The sequence below is a fragment of the Eptesicus fuscus genome, chromosome 21, assembly GCF_027574615.1.
Source record: "Eptesicus fuscus isolate TK198812 chromosome 21, DD_ASM_mEF_20220401, whole genome shotgun sequence".
Classification (NCBI taxonomy): Eukaryota; Metazoa; Chordata; class Mammalia; order Chiroptera; family Vespertilionidae; genus Eptesicus; species Eptesicus fuscus.
Window position 1 is genome coordinate 4,507,128 of NC_072493.1, and position 18,574 is coordinate 4,525,701.

Here is an 18,574-nt window from a genome sequence, read left to right on the forward strand (position 1 = left end):
CAGCATCTGCCCTGGCTGCCGGCCACACACGTGCCCAGCCGTGCTGTGCTCCCTCGGGCCTTCCACCTGGAATCCTTTCCCTATCCTAACCCCACCCCTTCAAGGACCCGCGACAACCCCACCTGCCCGCAGGGTAGCTCCCAGGGCCCGCGCCCGGGCCGCCCCTCACCGGGGTGGTTGAGAAGGATGCTCTTCTTGCCCTGGCTCCCGTCGGGGGCCACGGTGAGCTTCACCCGCAGCGTCTTGCTGGACGTCGGGGAGTGGTTGACGGAGGAGTCGACCACCTCGTAGATGGTGTGCAGCAGGCTGGTGATGTCCTGGGGGCGGGCGGGAAGCAGAAACCACGCGCGGCCTTAGCCACAGCGTGTCTGAAGCAGGGATGTGCGCTCTCCGGGCCACGGCCTCAGGTGGGCAATTACCTGCCCAGAGACCCTGCCTGGACACAGACAGACCCGACTGTCCCTTCACCCCCACCTGCAAGCACTGCCCTGGCCAGGCAGGGGTGCACAGGCCCCACCCACGGCGGGTGGCCGCCCTAGGGCCATGCAGGCTGAGAGGCATCTCCAGGAAGCCAGACCCAGTCTCCTGTTGAATCTCCAGAACCTCTGATACTGGCAACTAATTTTTTTTTTCCAATTCCCCACTCCCCTCTTCCCCCTACCCCTGCAACCTGCATTCTACGTTGTCTAGTGTCCGACCCCTCTAGGCAACTCTTCTGAGCAGCATCACACAGCGTCTGTCCGTCCGTGACTGGCCATTGCCCTCAGCATCACGCCCTCGAGGCTCAGCACTGTGCAGACAGCCGGCCCAGGGGCTCCCCCTTTTTCAAGGCCGAGTAACACTCCACGGCGGGTGCAGACCACGGTGGGTTTATCCACTGCTCTGCCGACGGGCACTTGGCCGGTGTCCACGTTGGGGCTGCTGTGGATAACGGGGCTATGAACGTGGATGTGCAGGCATCTCTTCAGGACCCTTCTTTTCTATGTCGGGGGACACATACCGAGAAGTGGGGGATAGATCACATGGGGCTCTGTGTATCATGTTTTGAGGACCCTCATGCTGCTTCTCTCAGCAGCTGCGCCGTTTGACATCCCCGGCAACAGTGCCCAGGGTTCCAAGTTTGCCACTTCCCTGGCAACACTTATTTTATTTTCTCTCTTTTATTGATTTCAGAGAGGAAAGGAAAGGGGGAGAGAGAGAAACATTCACGATGAGAGAGAATCATGGATTGGCTGCCTCCTGCATGCCCCCCACTGGGGATTGAGCCCGAAACCCAGGCACGTGCCCTGACCGGGAATCGAACCGAGATCTCCTGGTTCATAGGTTGACGCGCAACCACTGAGCCACGCCGGCGGGCGGCACGTGCTGATTTCTGTTGTCTTCAGAGCAGCCATCCTGGTGCTGTGAGGTGGGATCTCATGGCGGCTTCGACTTGCACTTCCCTGATCCTCAGTGACGTTGAGCATCTGCTCATGTGCGGGTTGGCCATCGGTGCATGTGCTTTGGAGAAATGTCTATTCAAGTCCTTTGCCCACTTTTGATAGGATTACTTCGTTTTTCACGTTGAATTTTAGGCGTTCTCTATACACAGTGCTCTGGCTGTTCCCGTGTCACAGACATGATTTGCAAATGTTTCCTGCCGTTCCGCCGGCTGCCCCGCGCCCAGCAGCCTCGGGGCTCAGCACCTGCCTAGCCTCATTCCCACCACACCCGCTCCCGCACCTCCTGTTTCAGTTCACCGGGAGGGACAGGCCCTGCCTTAGCAGAGGGGATGGGCAGAGTCGCCTGGCACAGGACCAGTGCCCTGTGCCCCAGGGCACGGCCCCTGGCCAGAGGTCAGGCCGGCACACTCACCTCACGGGTGACCTTCCCATTGTTGTCAAAGTCATACAGGGTGAAGGTCCACTCCTGCCGGCTGTCCTCCTCCACGGACACGTCACACTGCAGCTCCTGGACAGACAGACAGCACACGGTGCACTGTCACCCAGCGGCTGGAACACCTGGGGCCAGGCCACAGGGCTGCCCCTCCCCCCCCCAACTGCAGAGTAATGACCAAGATGCGACTGGCCAGGGAGAGCGGCCAGGCCGGGCGGGAGGTTTGGCCTGAGGAGAGATGCCCGCAGGGGTGCCAGACGGCTCTGGGTCCTCACAGGCTAAGGGAACACCGGGGAGGGTCTGAGAGGGGGCTCTGTGGCCTTGGGAAGACTGAGCGTGGACCGAGGGCTAGAAGCTACCCTTCACATATGCCTACCACACATGCACATGCATACCCACACGTGTGCACACACATGTACAGGTCTGCATGTGCTCATATGTGCTTGCACCTATGCACCTACACTCATGCACACCTATACACATGTGCAGCCCGTGCACACCTGCACATGTGTGCAAATATTCACATACACACACACCTGCACCTGCTTGCACGCACACACACAGGGCACTGTCATTGGGAAGCTGTGTTGCGGCTCCCAGGGTGGCCACCGGACCGGAAGGCAGGAGAAGGGTGGCACAAAGAACTAAAGGTCCTTCAGGCGGCAGCCCGAGTGGCCCTCCACAGCTGCGTGCCCTCCACCTGGGCATGGCTCCCCTGCGCCTCGGTTTCCCCTGTGTAAGTTATGGAAAACGGCGGTGCCGCCCTCATAGCCGTGTTGGAGCAGTTGCTGGCCTGCCCCGCCCCCCCGCCCCTCGGTGCTCATCGTAGCTGTGGGGGACAGGTCCCGACCGCCCCCCTCCAGCCCCTGGCTTCTGTGTCGAGGGCAGCCGGAAGGAAAAGCAGAGACTGCATGCCCAGGGTGGGGGGCGAGTGGTGGGGGGTACCCCAGCCTCCGTGCCCCTCCAGAGGACAAATCTGAGGGCACCCGTGGGACTGAGCCCCCGCTGCCCTAGCTGTGAGCCACCCCTCAACCTTCATTGGCTCCCCTCCTTCCCTGCTCCCTGGGATCACCCCCAGACCTTGTCTCGGGTCTGCTTTGGGCGGACTGGAGAGGAGCGTGGAGACTGGCTGGCACCCAGAACAGTCCAACGAGCGGTGGTAGCTGCTCCTCTTTGTAAGGACTCCTAATACGGTGACGTCACATCCTCTCCCACACCCGAGGGGTCTGACCAGGGGACACGGAGCCGGGCGTGGCGAGCTCTGGCACTGGCGGAAAGTACAGGGGCCGCTGAACACAGAGAGTTCTAGGAAGGACGGCTGACTGGGAAAGAGCGTCCGGAGAGGGCCTTGAAGATCCACAAGGTTCTATGAGAACCAGCAGAGAGGCCAGACCACCCTGCTCCACGCCCTGCCCGGCCGGCGGGGCACGCGGACAGGCTCAGCCCCCCAGACGGGTGGCACTGGCCCCAGGTCGCTAGAGAAAGCGTGGCCAGGCACCGCGCCCTGCCCCCAGCCTCTGCAGCGCAAAGCCAGCTCCTCCCGCCGCTCTGGCGGCCCACGCTGAGCTCAAAGCCGCTCTTCCCTCAGTTGTGACATGTCCGTCTGATACCTGCCAAGTGCCCGCTCTGCTCTCTGAGGAACTGCTTCAGGCGGCACAGCACTCACCCCGCACACACGTGCACTCACACACACACATCTACAGACAGGCATGCACACACCTGCACACACATACATGCATGCCCACACAAATGCACACCTGCACACATGTGCACACACATGCACACACCTGCATGTACACATGCACATGCTGACACATACGCACCTGCACGTGCGTGCACACATACTATCACGCGTGCATGTCCACATACATATCTACTCATACACATGCACACCCCACACTCATGTGTGTGCACATGTGTTCGCACATATGCATGTCCATGCACTCATGCATGCACACATAGAGTTTAACTGACTCCCTCTCCCTGGCCCCTCTGATTAGCTCCAAAGGAAGCCCAGGTTTGAAGTTCAGAGACAGGTTGAGCAGCTATTGGCACCCCCACCTCCTGGACTTCCAAGTGAGCCCTCCCCATGGACCACGAACAGTCCCAGGCAGGCAGCCTCCCCTCTCCAGAAACAGACCCCTCTCGGGCTCCCAAGGATGCCGGACGTCCAGGCCTGGGCCTTCCCTCTCCTGTCCATGCAGGAGGTGAGCAGCCTCCACATCTGGCCAGGCCTCAGCTTCCTCCCCGAAAAGCACCACCGAGCCCTAGCCAGTGTGGCTCAGCGGATAGAGTGTCGGCCTGCAGAATGAAGGGTCCCAGGTTCAATTCCAGTCAAGGGCACGTGCCCGGGTTGCGGGCTCAATCTCCAGTAGGGAGCGTGTGGGAGGCAGCCAATCCATGATTCTCTCTCATCATTGATGTTTCTCTCTCTCTCTCCCTCTCCCTTCCTCTCTGAAATCAATAAAAATATATTAATTTAAAAAAAGAAGAAGAAGAAGAAGAAGAAAGAAAAGCACCACCGAGAAGAGAAAACCATCCTCCCCAGGCCCAGCACCAGGAAAGGAAACTTACTTCCAATTTCAGCTGCTTCTTGGAGCCCGGACAGGATTCGCTCGGCTTCTCCATCCTCTTCTCATCGCCACTGGCCAGCCCGCTGGTCTTCTCGGGGGGCAGGGCCACTGTGGGGGAAGGCAAGGGAGGACGCGTGAGGCCTCGTGCTAGGGCCCTCCCTGCCCCCCTGCTGGAATCAGAGTTGCTTTGCCCTCCAGGGCTGTCCAGCGGCTCCAGGGGGGCCCCGTCCAGGGCACACCCACCCTCTGCCCACGGGGGACATGCTGCTATCATGACCTACAACATCCTTTACTCACCCCCTCCCCACACACACACCCCTCCAGAGGGCGGGTGGGGGCTGCAGAGAAGAGAAAGGAAAGGAAGAAAGAGAAACAAAGGCCAGCTCCATCTTCAAAGCCGCTGCCTCCCTGCGCGGAGGTCCTGGCTGGAGATGTAAGCCGGCCAGGCTTATCGAGACCAAACTTCAAGTTCAAAGGGAAGTTATCAGAAAACCACCTTCAGGTTCAATGTTGCCTTTCAAGTTCCACTTGATAAAACCCAAAGAAAAGAAACCTCTGGCCCGGCTCTCTCCTCTGGAGCCCCCTCCTCCCCTCTGAGCAGAAACAGCCTGTCCTCTGTCAGGTCCTCCCCTGCCTCTCTTCTCTCCCGGGAAGGGGACATCCCTCCCACCCCTCCCCCACTTCACGTCTTCTCTGAAGATCAGGGTGGCCTGGCCTGTCCTCCCTTCATCAGCAGGGCCTCATCCCGTCCTGGCTCAGAAAACCACCCAGACGCCCCTGGAGGGGATCCTTCCCAGCAGGGGCCAGGCACACAAGGGGAGTAGGACTGGGAGCCATCCTGCCCTGGGTCCCGGGGGCCAGGAACAAGGACAGTTAGCGCCCCCTTGCCCCATCAAAGATGGCCTTTCACCCTCTCACTGTCCCCTATCCGATGGCTAGAGGAGGTAGGTGTCGGAGAACCCACCGATCAAAGCCTTGCAGACCCCAAGGCCAGGGTCGGGGTCAGGACTCAGGGGTCATGATTCTACTTCCACATGGACCCTCTGGAACCAAACCAGGCCAAACCAGCACCCGCCCCCAGCCATCCCCGTGCAGAACAAATCACCCTCCACCCACCCACCCATCTATCCATCCATCCATCTTTCATCTATATCTAGCTATCCACCCACTCATCCACCATCCATCTATCCATCATCCATCCTTCATCTATCATCCATCCATCCATCCTTCCATCCATCTACCATCCATCCATCCATCTATCCATCCACCATCCATCTACCATTCATCCATCCTTCCATCCATCCATCACCCATCCATCCATCCATCCATCCACCATCCATCTACCATTCATCCATCCATCCATCCCACCATCCATCATCCATCCATCCATCCTTCCATCCATCCATCCATCCATCCATCTATCCATCCACCATCCATCTACCATTCATCCATCCTACCATCCATCCATCTATCCATCCATCCATCCATCTACCATTCATCCATCCATCCATCCATACATCCATCCATCCACCCACCATCCATCTACCATTCATCCATCCTTCCATCCATCCATCCATCATCCATCCATCCATCTATCCATCCACCATCCATCTACCATTCATCCATCCTTCCATCCATCCATCCATTCATCCATCCATCCATCCATCATCCATCCATCCATCTATCCATCCACCATCCATCTACCATTCATCCATCCATCCATCCATCCATCCATCATCCATCCATCCATCCACCATCCATCTACCATTCATCCATCCATCCATCCATCATCCATCCATCCATCCATCCATCCACCATCCATCTACCATTCATCCATCCATCCATCCATCCATCCATCCATCCATCCATCCATCCATCCATCCATCTACCATTCATCCATCCATCCATCCATCCATCCATCCATCCATCCATCCATCCATCCATCTCATCCATCCATCCATCCACCATCCATCCACCATTCATCCATCCTTCCATTTATCCATCCTCCCATCCATCCATCCATCCATCCATCCATCCATCCATCCATCCATTCATCCAGCATTGGGCTCATGGGTGGGCTGGAGAAGGAAGAATGGTGCCTACCACAGGCTGCCAGGGTCCAACCTCAGTGAACAAAACTATAATGGACATAGGCTTTGGCACCAGATTCTGAGCCCATTCTCTGTCTTGTCCTCCTTCTTGTTCAGCTCAGGGACTTGATTTCCCCGAGATGATCTCTTGGGGGGCACAATTTCAGGGGGAGTCTGATCATGCTTCAATGGCAAGGCACAGCCACGAGAGGAGATTCTGCTCATATGAAAGAGGAGAAAGTAGGAGGAAAAGGAAGAAAAGGGACAGAGTAGGAGGAAAGCAAAGCCTGCCTCTGGCCTCTGGAGTCCCCTGGGTGACGTAGAGCAGGACTGGCAAACCACGCCCCCATGAGCCAAAACCTGGCCGCCTCCTGTTTTCATAAATAAAGTTTTATTGGGACACAGTCGCTCGGACACACATTGTGTATGGCTGCTTCCCTCCATGATGGCAGAGTTGAGTAGTTGCAACAGAGATGGTCTGGTCCACGGAACCAAACATGTGTCCTCTCCCAGCCCTTTGCAGAAAAGTCTGTGACCTGCGCTGTAGGGGAGCGCAGCCCTCACCCGCACCGCGTACCCTGACCCGCAGGGCGTGGGCTGGGTTCCACCTGCTGCTCCCCTGCTCCACGGGAGCCCTGGGGCACGCACACCTGCCCAGCCATGCACACAGCCATGGAGGGACAGACATGTCAGCGCTGCATCCCTCAAACCCCTTCTCAGCTCAGGAGTCTGGCGCAGTGGGTGGGGTTCCTTTTCTTTTTCTAACTATTTTAAATCTATTTTTATTAACTTCAGAGAGAGGAAGGGAGAGGGAGAGGGAGAGAAACATCTATGAGAGAGAAGCATCATGGATCGGCTGCCTCCTGCACGCCCCCTACTGGGGGCCGAGCCTGCAACCTGGGCATGTGCCCTGACCGGGAATCAAACTGTGACCTCCTGGTTCATAGGTCGACGCTCACCACTGAGCCACGCCGGCCGGGCGGGGCTCCTTTTCTTCTGAAACAGCTCCCGTCCCTCCTCACTCCCCTCCCCGGCCACGAGGAGCGGAGCGGAGCCACTGTGTTTACCAGCTGATGCTGCCCCACACTCCCGCAGCCTGGCATCGCTCCACCCCCGGCGACGGCCAGATTAAATGCGTTACTTGACCATCCTCACCCGCTCCCTTTGATGTTCCCTTCTCGGGCTTCAGAATACCTTTTGGAGGGAGATCAGACAGCATTAAACAGAATTACTAATTAATTAAGCAAAGTTAAATTTTAAACACTGTTTGTTGTGTTAGCCAAAAGCCTGAACAGAACAGACTTTTTTCCTCCACGGAGATCAAAGACAGCCTCTCCCCTCGCCCCTCCCCCCGTTTAAAGAAAGGAGGGGCTGGGGAGGAAGAGAGAGAAGGAAGAGGGCTGGGGACACTGGGGACAGAAAGGAGGTACCAGGACGGTGGCTACTCTGAGCCGGGTTTAAACACCCGTCCCTGAACCCCACCCATGGGCCCCAGGGAAGGAGGCCCGGGCGCATGGGGGACGGCAGGCTGGGAGAGCCACGGCCACTTTCTGGGGACTGTTTACCCTGGCAAACAGCGGCGACCGGGGGAGCGGGATGGCATGGCCGACCCAGCACGAGGTGCTGACAGCTGGCACCTCCCAACAGCAGGGCAGAAGGGCTGTGAAATGAAACAGCCCCACCACCGCACCCCACCCTCCTCAGGACGAGCACCTCCGGCTTCCTCCCTCGCCGCCGCGGGGACAGAGTCCTCTGGGGTCACTGGGAGCCTGGCTGTGCCAAGCAGGCCGTGCACGGTACAGCTCTAGGCGGCGCGTGCCCGTGCCGGGCGGTACACATCTGCGGATGGCATAGGACATTTTCTGAACAGATGGTGAAAGGTGTCGTGAGGAGGGGCCCTTCTCCTGATTTGCACAAACGCTATTTGTCCCTAGCAGGATGCTGTCTAAACACGTCCCATCTAGCTGGGCCGGCGTGGCTCAGTGGTGGAACACCGACCTATGAACTAGGAGGTCACAGTTCGATTCCCGGTCAGGACACATGCCCGGGTTTCGGGCGCAATCCCAAGGAGCCGATCAGTGATTCCCTCTCATCATGGATGTTTCTCTCCCTCTCTCCCTCTCCCTTCCTCTCTGAAATCAATAAAAAATACATTTAAAAATAAATAAACAAACTCATCCCGTCCAGCACTTGATCCCGTGCGGTCCTGGCTCGGGTCTTCCGGTGGCTTCGCAGGGGCCCGCCACGTCCACGCAGCCACGACAAAAGTTCCTGCAGGGCTGCGGCTGCTGGCTACGGGCCCTGGGCTGCCCACGTGGACGGCATGCGCCGTACGGGCACAGAGCAGACAGCCCACCATCACCACGGTGCGCTCACTGCACCGAATCCCCAGGCGGACACGGGGAAGGCCACGTAGCAAGCACACCACAAATCCTGGCCTGACCGAGCCTGGGACTGGCATGGGAAATGGGGTAAGGGGAAAGGGACAGGTTATTCCTGAATCCTGCACTGAGGCTAAAATCCACACCCTGGCCCAGCCGGCGTGGCTCAGGGTTCGAGCGTCGATCTGTGAACCAGGAGGTCACAGTTCGTTCGATTCCCGGTGAGGGCACATGCCTGGGTTGCGGGCTCAATCCCCAGTAGAGAGCGTGCAGGAGGCAGTCGATCCATGATTCTCTCTCATCGTTGATGTTTCTATCTCCCTCTCCCTTCCTCTCTGAGATCAATAACATATACATATACTTTTTTTTTTTTTTTTAATCTAGACCCTGAATGGTACAGCAAAGGCCGTTACTGTGACACAATCCAGAAAGGTGTGGTTGACATTAAACTTTGGAAGAAGCCGCAAATTAGAACACAGGGCAGTGACTACGTGAGCCCCAGCAAAGACCAGAAATGACCAGGACACTCCGAGGCGTGGCGGGCACCTCTGCGGCCCAGGTGCCTGGCGTGCGCTCAGCTGGCCCCATGTCAGATGTAACACAGGCCGGGCCTCCTCGCTGGACTCGGCACATTCGCCCTACGTATCCGCCGCCCCTTCTTAATGGTCCTCGCGCGGATTATCTGCCACAAATATTTCCATCTCGGGGTGGATTGCCGGGATGTTTCTGACTCCCCAGCCCCCCGACAGCAGCTGTTGGAGGGGAGGCAGATGAATTTAATATTAGCCGATGCCAAATATAATTAGGCGGCTAATCTGCTGCGTGTAAAAAGAGAAAGGTATCGCGTGTGCATTCCGGGCCAAATGGTTTCTTGCGTTCAGGGCAGGAGGCTCTCCCCGGGGAGCGAGGGTCCCGGAGACGCACAGATCTGCCCGGCTGAGGGCTGTACCGGGACCCGGTGAAGTGAGTGGGAACACGCTATTCCACCGGCTCCTCTCGCTAACGCCACGCAGGGTGTGTGGCTGCTCGCGTTTGACAAAAGGGGAGCCTGAGCTTAAAAAGCATACTCGCGCCCGGTGTGGCTCGGGGTTGAGTGTTGACCTATGACCCAGGAGGTCATGGTTCGATTCCCAGTCGGGGCACATGCCCTAGTTGCAGGCTCGATCCCCAGTAGGGGGCGTGCAGCCGATCCATGATTCTCTCTCATCGTTGATGTTTCTCTCTCTCCCTCTCCCTTCCTCTCTCTGAAATCAATAAAAACTTTTTTTTTTTTAAGAAAAAAGAGGGGGAGAAGTCCCGCCAACAAAAGCTCTCTGGCCTTTTTCTCTCCTTGCAGCATCAGGTGCATGGCCTCTGGCCATGACATTCAAATCGGACTGAGAAGGGACATCTGTTCAGGGAGGGAGGGCGACACGCCGGGCAGGGACAGAGAGAGAGGGGGAAAAAGCCTTCTTTGGGCTAAAAATATCATGTCCCTCTCACCCTCCCCCACCCCAGCCCAAGTTGAAAGCTGTGATGAAATTCAGGTTTAAAACCTAACCCCGAGCCACCTGAAACTACGAGCGCCTCCCGGATGTGACACCCGCAGAGCCTCCGCGGTGCAGGCGGGGCTGCGTGAAGAGGGGACCTGAGGGGAACTGCCGTGGGCTGACCCCGGGGCTCCAGGGCCTGCGGGGTGCAGTGGGCGATGGCTCTGAGCTGAGGGAGAGGAGCCAGCGCCCGGCCCACCTGGCCCCTCTGTCGGGGGACAGCGGGGGTCCCTGCTGCTCTCCAGTGAGCGCCTCTCTGCCTCAGACTCCCGGGGCCCCACCCGCAGCAGGTGCTCGGTCGGAACCCGAATGAGGACTCCGAGGCCGGAGCTCTGTCCTCGGTCGGCTGTGTGACCCTGCACAGGCTCCACCCCCGCTCCGGCCTCAGCCTCCCAGCTACACGTAGGGGACCGGAGGCCCCCCCCCCCCCCCCCCCGGGGCTCCGCAGCGCGGTGAATGGCCGAACCCTCCCCGCTGGGAGTCTGGGCCCCGAGGGGAACACACCGCCGGCCTGGTGGCTGCGGGAGAGGGTCACCTGACTGGGGTCTCCTGCTGTGAGTATCATGGAGCACTTACCGCAGGCCAGACCCTCGGCCCCCACTGGGAGGAGGAGGAGACGTGCAGGGGTTCTGGTAGGGTTAGAGAGGCTTTGAAAAGAGGCCTTGCTCGATCTGGACAAGGAAATGACCAAACCGCCGTGGGCCCCTCATCAAGAAAGGTGGACCTGAGCTGGCCAGTGGCTCAGTGGTTAGAGCATCAGCCGTCACACCAAAGGCCGTGGGTTCAATTCCTGATCAAGGGCTCGTACCTGGGTTGCAGGTTTGATCCCCAGCCCCAGTTGGGGTGCGTGTGGGTGTCTATCTCCTCTCTCTCTTTCTTCCCCCTCTCTTCCACGCTCTCTAAAAGTCAATGGGAAAAATATCGTCGGGTGAGGATTAACAAAAATAAAAAAAAAAGGAAGATGAACCCACAAAACAACACGAACCAGGACAGCTCACAGGCACGGCCACGTTCTCCAGACCAGGCTGTCCTCCGAGCTCGCACGCCAGTGACCTCACTCTGCACAGGAGCCTGAGGGAACCTGCACAGAGAGGGTGCCGGCTCCCCGAGGTCACACAGCACGTCGCGGGAAAGTGGGCTGGACCTGCAGCCTGACTTGCAGATCCTCGGGAAGCCAGAGTAGGAGGGAGGGAGAAGGCGCCTCCTGTGGCCTCCGCTGGGGGAGGCAATGTTCGGGGCCCCTGCACAGTGGGACAGGCCCCCCGTCTCAGTCCCCACACCACTGCCCTGCTGGGCAGGCCCAGCTGCTCCGGGCACATCCACCCATGGGGCCAGGGAAGCAGAGATGCCACCGGCCCTGCCAGGCCCAACCCGGGCTGGGAGGTGGGGTCGGCAGGAAGCAGCTGGACCCCCAGGGAGAGGGCCCCCTAACACTGGTGGCATTGAGGGCTCCTTCCTTTCTTTTTTAAAAATCCTCAACTGAGGATACCTTTTCCATTGATTTCCAGAGAGAATGAGGAGGGAGGAGGGTACAAGAGAAAGAGAGAACCATTGATGTGAGAGTGAGAGAGACACAGTGATCCGCTGCCCCTCCACACACACACCCCCACTGGGGCTGGGGAACCTGCCACCGAGGTGCGTGCCCTTGAGTGGGAATCGAGTCCAAGACCCTTCGGTCCAAGGGCTGACGCTCTAACCACTGAGCAGCCGGTGAGGGCACGGCCCCGTTCTGAGCGGGACCAGCATGCCGGACTGGGTTCTGGGAGTCAGCTTTCTACAGACACTGCCAAGCGGACTGCACTCTGCCTGCCTTTACCCCCATCAGAGAGGTCGGAGGATAAAAACCAGGTATTTGGGGATGCTAAAGGTCAGGGGGCACAGGCCGGAGGGTGAGAGGCAGGAGTGAGCGAGAGTCTGGGCAGGGGGGCAGCGCGAGGTGGGAGGGAGAGAGGGGTCCCACTTATAGGTCTTTTCCTCCAGTGGCCGCAGAGCAGGAGCTGTCGCCTGAGCTGGGTCAGGAGGAGAGACTGCTGGGGTGACGGGTCTGCCAACAGGCCTGGCCCCACTTTGCACCTCAGGCCACAGGCCACCGGCCCCAGGCTGTCCCCCCTCCCCCCACGAGGAGGCTGGGAAGTCCGGCGGGTGCTGGAGGGAAGTGTGGGGCTGACCTCGCCCTGGCTCCACTCCCGAGCCCCCCTCCAGCCACGTGCCGCCCCGCCACGCCCCACCACACCCCGCCGGCGGGGGCTCGGGACGTTTGAAGTTGACTTTGTTCTCCCCGCAGCTCAAAAGGAGCTCCGCAGCCGCCGCGCACCCAGCCCGGCCTTAATCTCCCAGCCGCGCGCGTGCTCCCAGCTGGCCGGTTAAGGCGGTTAAGACGCTGGATTGGGGCCGGCTTTACAGAACAACGCAGGAGCGAAAGCCCGCCTCTCCCGGGACGGCTAACAGGCTTCTTTTATCTTCCTGCCTCAGATGGCCTTTTCTTCCTCCCTGCGCAGCCCTCCAGCCCGCCAAGAGGCGGTGAACTTGGCCAACAGGAAGACAAAGAAGAGATTCAGGATTCCACGCGCTCTCCCTGGCCGGCGCGCAGAGGGACGCCCACCGCCTCCCACCCCCACCCGCTCCGGCCAGGTGGGTGCGTCCCCGCGGCCAGAAACCACAGCACCTGCCTCTCGGTCACAGCCCAGCCCCCGCCCTGGGGTGGGCGCCGGAGAGCCACAGCCAGCACAGGGCCCAGCCTCCCTCGGGCAGCAGCCGGAGCAGCCACTCTCACGGCTGTACTTACTTCTGTGTCCCTGTTTAATGCTGTCCTTCGCCTTGTGTTTCACAAGGAACCTGGGATGGCGTTCTTGTAAACGTTAAACCGTCTGTCACAGCTGACGCTACAGTCCTCTGGGCCATTCTGTCCCCCCTGAGGCTCCTCCTCCCGTGCCCGGGAGCGGCTGCTCTTGTGTCTAGGCCTCTAGCTACACGGCAGCACACACATGAGGCATCTACGCATATGCACGGGGATGGGTGTCGGGCGGCCCTTGCTCCATAAAGGATAACGTGCCATCTGTACGTGCCGTGTTTCTGCGCCTGCTCTAACCGCTTTCTGTCCCGGGCTCCTGTGTAAGCCTTCGTTTGAAGAACAGGGCCCAACAGCTTGACCACTGACAACCCAGTCCAACCTCCTCTAGGTCCTAGTTCTTTCCTCAACGCAGTGCTTCCCCTTGAAGAAAGGAGGCGTGACAGCCGAGAGGAAGGAGGTGAGGCCGGGTGGGCGGGGGGGTGCCCACATACGTGTGCTCCAGGTGAGTGGACGAGTGGAGGATGGCGAACAGAACAGCTCTGGGAGGGAGCACTCATGGCATGCCTGACGCTGCGGGAGGGGCCCATGAGGAGCCACTACGCTCACTTCCTAAGGAGCAGCTGAGGTCAAAGAGCCCACCTGAGGCCCCGCAGCGGACACACGGCAGGGCCGGGCCGGGGACCCACGTGGCCCGGCTCCACTCTGGGCCTGGACTGTGGGAGCCACACTTCCCTCTTGCTCCTCAGCCCTCCCCCTGGAGTCCTGCCCTCTGCCTGGACCACAGATTTCTGGAGGGTGTACAGGGCATGTGGTAGACCAGATGGCCCCATCCCCTCCGCCCTGCCCCCTGGGAAGAAAGCAATGGAGTCCAGTACCTTCCAGTCGAAAGTCTTCCTCCTCCTCCTCGCTGAGCGTTTCTCTGAAAACCTCGCCCACCAGCTCCTAGAGGAAGGTAAGACAGGGATATGAAGGACACCCCGGGGTCAGGTGGCACCTGGCATCGGGGCAGAAAATGTGGCGTCGTGAGCATGTGCCTGCCTGGTCGCAAGGAAGCTGGGGCCCCGCTCCGATTGTCCCAATGGGAATGTGGGCCAATGGAGGCAGGTCCCATCCCACCTGAAAAGCTGATCATCAGCCCGGCCGGTGTGGCTCAGTGGTTGAGTGTCGACCTATGAACCAGGAGGTCACAGTTCGATGCTGGTCAGGGCACAGGCCCGGGTTGCGGGCTCCATCCCCAGTGGGGGGCGTGCAGGAGGCAGCTGATCCATGATTCTCTCTCATCATGGATGTTTCTCTCTCTCTCCCTCTCCCTTCCTCTCTGACATCAATAAAAGTATATATATTTTCTAAAAAGCTGATCGTCACACTGCTGTGTAGGAGGTAAGTTTTCTCAGCCTGCGGCCCACCACGAAACACGACACGGGGCCACACTTCTCCCCCAGAAAGCGAGTCCCACCTCCACCTCAGCAAAAGGCAGAGGCCAGATCGTAACATGCCCCCATCTCTCCCCTGGAGCGGGACAACGCGCCTGCGCGGTGGCCTCACGAAGAGATCTGACTGGAGCCTTCCTCCCACGGCGGGTCCCGGGCGGCGGTCCCGGTGGCTTACAAAGAGGGCGGTGTGCGGAGTGGGCTCCGACCGCCCTTCCCATAAGCCAGACTCTTCAGCACGTTGGACCTCCATGCTCCGGCTTCCATACGCCTCCCTCATCTCCCGCCGGTCCCTGCACACGCCTGGCCTGTCCCTCCGCGTGGTGTAAAGATGTCTGGGAGCCCGCCCTGGCAGGTGCGCTCAATGGTTAGAATGTCAGCCCATGAACTGAAGGGTCTCGGGTTCGATTCCTGGTCAAGGGCATGTATCTGGGTTGCAGGTTCAATCCCTGGCCCTGGTCAGGGCACGTGCAGGAAGCAACCAATTGATGTGCCTCTCTCACATCAGTGTTTCTCTCTCTCTCTCTCTCTCTCTCTCTGAAAATCAATGGGGAAAATTTCCTCACGTGAGGAGTAACAAAACAACGATGCCCGGTAGCTCACCCCCGAGGGCAGAGCGTCGCCCAGCCGGTCGGGCTGCCCCGTGGGGCTGTTGGCTGGCCGGGGAGCTGGTCAGTCCTCAGGCTGGGAAATGTCTGGGATACCCACAGAGGTCCCACCTCTGCCCCCAGCCCAGCAGGACGACTCCAGACAAAAGGCTAAGACGAGCTGTCCAACTGTCTTCTGTATTTATTGGTTTTCTGCCAAGAAGAGTTCTGGGATCAAAAAAAAGGTTATTTTAAACCAAGTTAAACAAGGTCCCTTCCTGCAGGACTTACTATGGCAACGGACACCGTGAATAACCGTGTAACGTGGTCCTCACACGGCATCCCTCGAACCCCATCAGACCACGGAGTTTTATTTCTCAGAAGCATGCCGTGGGACCTGTGTTCCAAGGAACCCACTTTGAGAAACGCTCCTCTTGGCCGGGAGCGGTGAGTCTTGGGTGATTACACTGCCTTATCGCTCCGGCGCCCACCGTGACACGCGGCAGCGCTCTGCAACCGCGAAATGACAAGCGAGAAAACCAGCCCAAACCCACGGCTGCCCCAGCCTCCCTTTGGAGAGACAGAAAAGGGAACAGGAAAAGCATCCTCTCCGAGAAAATAGGGGGAAAGTCCTGCCTCTCGGATGCTTAACAGAAAAACCAGTGCTCATCTCGATGAACAAAAAATTATTACAAGTTTAAAACTGCTTTGCAGGGTCCGTCCATCTTGTCCCCGGACTCGGCTGGGGCCACTCTGCTGTCTGCTGTCGGAGGAGACACGGCTCGCATTTAGGGCTTGGCCTTCTCTGTCCCCTTTTCTGCTTTCAAATCACCCGGGGGCACTGCCTCCTCTTCCCTAAAGGTGGCTACGAGGTGGCCGTTCAGACTCGGGGCCCCGACTCAGGCCCCTGCCTCCTGGCCCAGGATGGCTTCCCTCCCCTCCCCCGCCCGTGACCAAAACCCCGACCATCTCCTGGACGTGCGGACTGGCTGTTTGTGTTCAGAGCCGGAGCTGACAGGGGAGCTGGGAGCTGGTGACAGGAAAGGGACACGCTCGGGTGGCATCAGTAGGCAGCGGGGAGGCCCGGCAGCCAAGTAGGGCCCATCTTTCGTGCCAGGGGAGGGCGATGCCGCCTCCGCCGAGAGGCTGGTGGGCGGCACTTCCTCGCAGGAGCAGGGACTGTCCTCAAGGGCGCCCGGACCCCTGCGAGCTGAGGTCCTCCGGAGCGCCGCGGGCTCCGCGCTGACCCGCTGCCACCCCAGCCGCTCCCTGCACGGCGGCTCCCGGCCTGGCTGACGGGTCTGCGAGACAAAGGCTTCGGAGCACGTGACTCCAGATGTCACCACCAACAAAGCATGTCTGGGCCGTAAGGATGCCTGCGGGCGCATCACGCAGCCACAGCCTCCCTGACGGCGGCCTTGGTGCCCTCTGCTGGGAGGACCAAGCTCTCTGATGTGTGAAAGCAGAGTTCTGGCACGTTCTGGGGCGGCCTCTTCCTGCCAAACCCCGCTCAGCTCCGTAGGACGCTTCGCAAGCTCCTGGGCGCCATGGTCCGCTGATACAGACACTCAACTGCGGGCACGCTCCTCTCAGCCACCGGCCGGACGGCCAGCGCCGTGCGGTGCAGTGTCCGCGGTCCTCAGGCCATGAAGCGCTAGGCCAGAGGCAACATGGTCACCTCCCTCGCACCTGGACCTGGAGCCACTGCCTTCTCGGAACCTCAGTCTGCCTATCCCTTAAATGGGCACAGCGATAAACCGCAGCAGCACTAACAGGACCGCTGACACTTCCTGGGCATTTCTGATGTGCCAGACGCCGTGCCAGGCACCTTTTATGAACAGTGAGTCCTTTAAGCGACACGAGGCCCGCTCTTTCCATCCCTCAAGGAATAAATGCCCATAAAAATGATTTGCAAACTGTACAGTGACAGGTATGATTGTTATTAGGTTTTTTGCCTACAAAGAAAGTGCCCTCAACCCCCAGGGACCATGTGAGACGGGAAAATGATGCAAAGACAGCCACTCACATCCCTTACCAAGTATTCATGGCCCCCCACCAGTCTCCATAGAAAGGGGGGTCCCACCAGCCCCGTGTTTCAATGAGGAGGAGGCTCCAAGAGGCCCGGTGCCTGGCCCTGGAGCACCAGCCGATGAGGGGCAGGGCCCCGATTCCAGTCAGCTCCTTCGATGCCCGCCTGAGCTTGGACAGTGGCATCAGGGCTGCTGTGGGCACAGGGCAGAGGTGGCCCAGGGACTTGGCACTGGCCGGGGACCAAGGATCACGCTTAAAGAAGTACAAGAAAGCCAGCCTGGCCAGCAGCTCTTGTGGGTCAGTGGCCAAGCAGGCCCAGCTGTGGTCTCAAAGGTGCCCACAGCCCTGATCCACGAAGTGTGGGACGTGGCAGAGCCCTGGGCGGGAGCCCCGCATGCAAGGTCCCGGGCCCGGTCCTCGGGGCCACCGCACAGGAGGCACTCGGGCCCCTAGACAGCCAGGAGCCCCCCTGGGAGCCCTGGTGCAGGGGTGCAGGGCATGGAGTTGGCGAGACCGCAGTTCAGATCTCAGCTCTGCCTCGCACAAGCGGGGTCATCCAGTGAAGGACCTTTATCCCCAATGTGTGCACAGGGAGGGGGGCCCTCACGCTGTCTCGGGGTGCGTGTGAGGACCAAGTAAACCACTGGATAGCAAGTGCTTAGCATTCTGCCTGAGACCACGCCTGGGGCCCAAGAGATCAGTGGCCTTCTACTCTTTTTTTTAATCCTCACCCGAGGATATTTTTCCCATTGATTTTTTTAGAGAGAGTGGAGGGGAGGGAGAGAGACACAGAGAGAGAAGCATCGATGTAAGGGAGACCCATTGATTGGCTGCCTCCAACGGAGGCCAGGGATTGAGCCTGCAACTGAAATACATGCCCTGGAACAGGAATCAAACCCTAACCCTTCAGTCCACGGGCCGATGCTCTAACGACTGAATCCAACTGGCCAGGGCGTTACTTTTTCTCTCGTTGTCACGTGGCCACCAGATCACTCCTGGGGGGGGGGGGGGGTGGAAAGGCTCCACAGACATCCAGACACCCCCCCAGCCTGGCACGTGCTTCTTCCTGCTCTGCGTTTAGCCCTCACCGCAATCCTCTGAGTGGTTCCATTACTGCCCCACTTTACAGATGCGGAAACTGAGGCACAGACATTAACGACTTGTCCAAGGTCACTCAGCTAGTGTCAGAGCCAGGATTGAAGGCAGGCCTTCTGGTTCCAGCCCCACGCCCTTCACCCCCCGCGCCCCCCCGCCCCCGTCCCCGTGAGAAGCCATCCCCTGCCCATC

The 18,574-nt window shown here is 59.4% G+C and overlaps 1 protein-coding gene across 1 annotated transcript in view; it reads right to left on the minus strand.

Moving 5' to 3' along the window:
• Window positions 1-18,574, minus strand: part of NKD1 (NKD inhibitor of WNT signaling pathway 1) — a 53,147-nt gene that overhangs the window by 3,644 nt on the left and 30,929 nt on the right. The window contains exons 4-7 of the mRNA XM_008152341.3: window positions 14,115-14,181; window positions 4,450-4,556; window positions 1,855-1,950; window positions 170-317 (exon numbers count right to left, since the gene is read on the minus strand). Coding sequence (XP_008150563.2) covers window positions 170-317; window positions 1,855-1,950; window positions 4,450-4,556; window positions 14,115-14,181 — 418 coding nt within the window. The remainder of the gene's footprint in view (window positions 1-169; window positions 318-1,854; window positions 1,951-4,449; window positions 4,557-14,114; window positions 14,182-18,574) is intronic.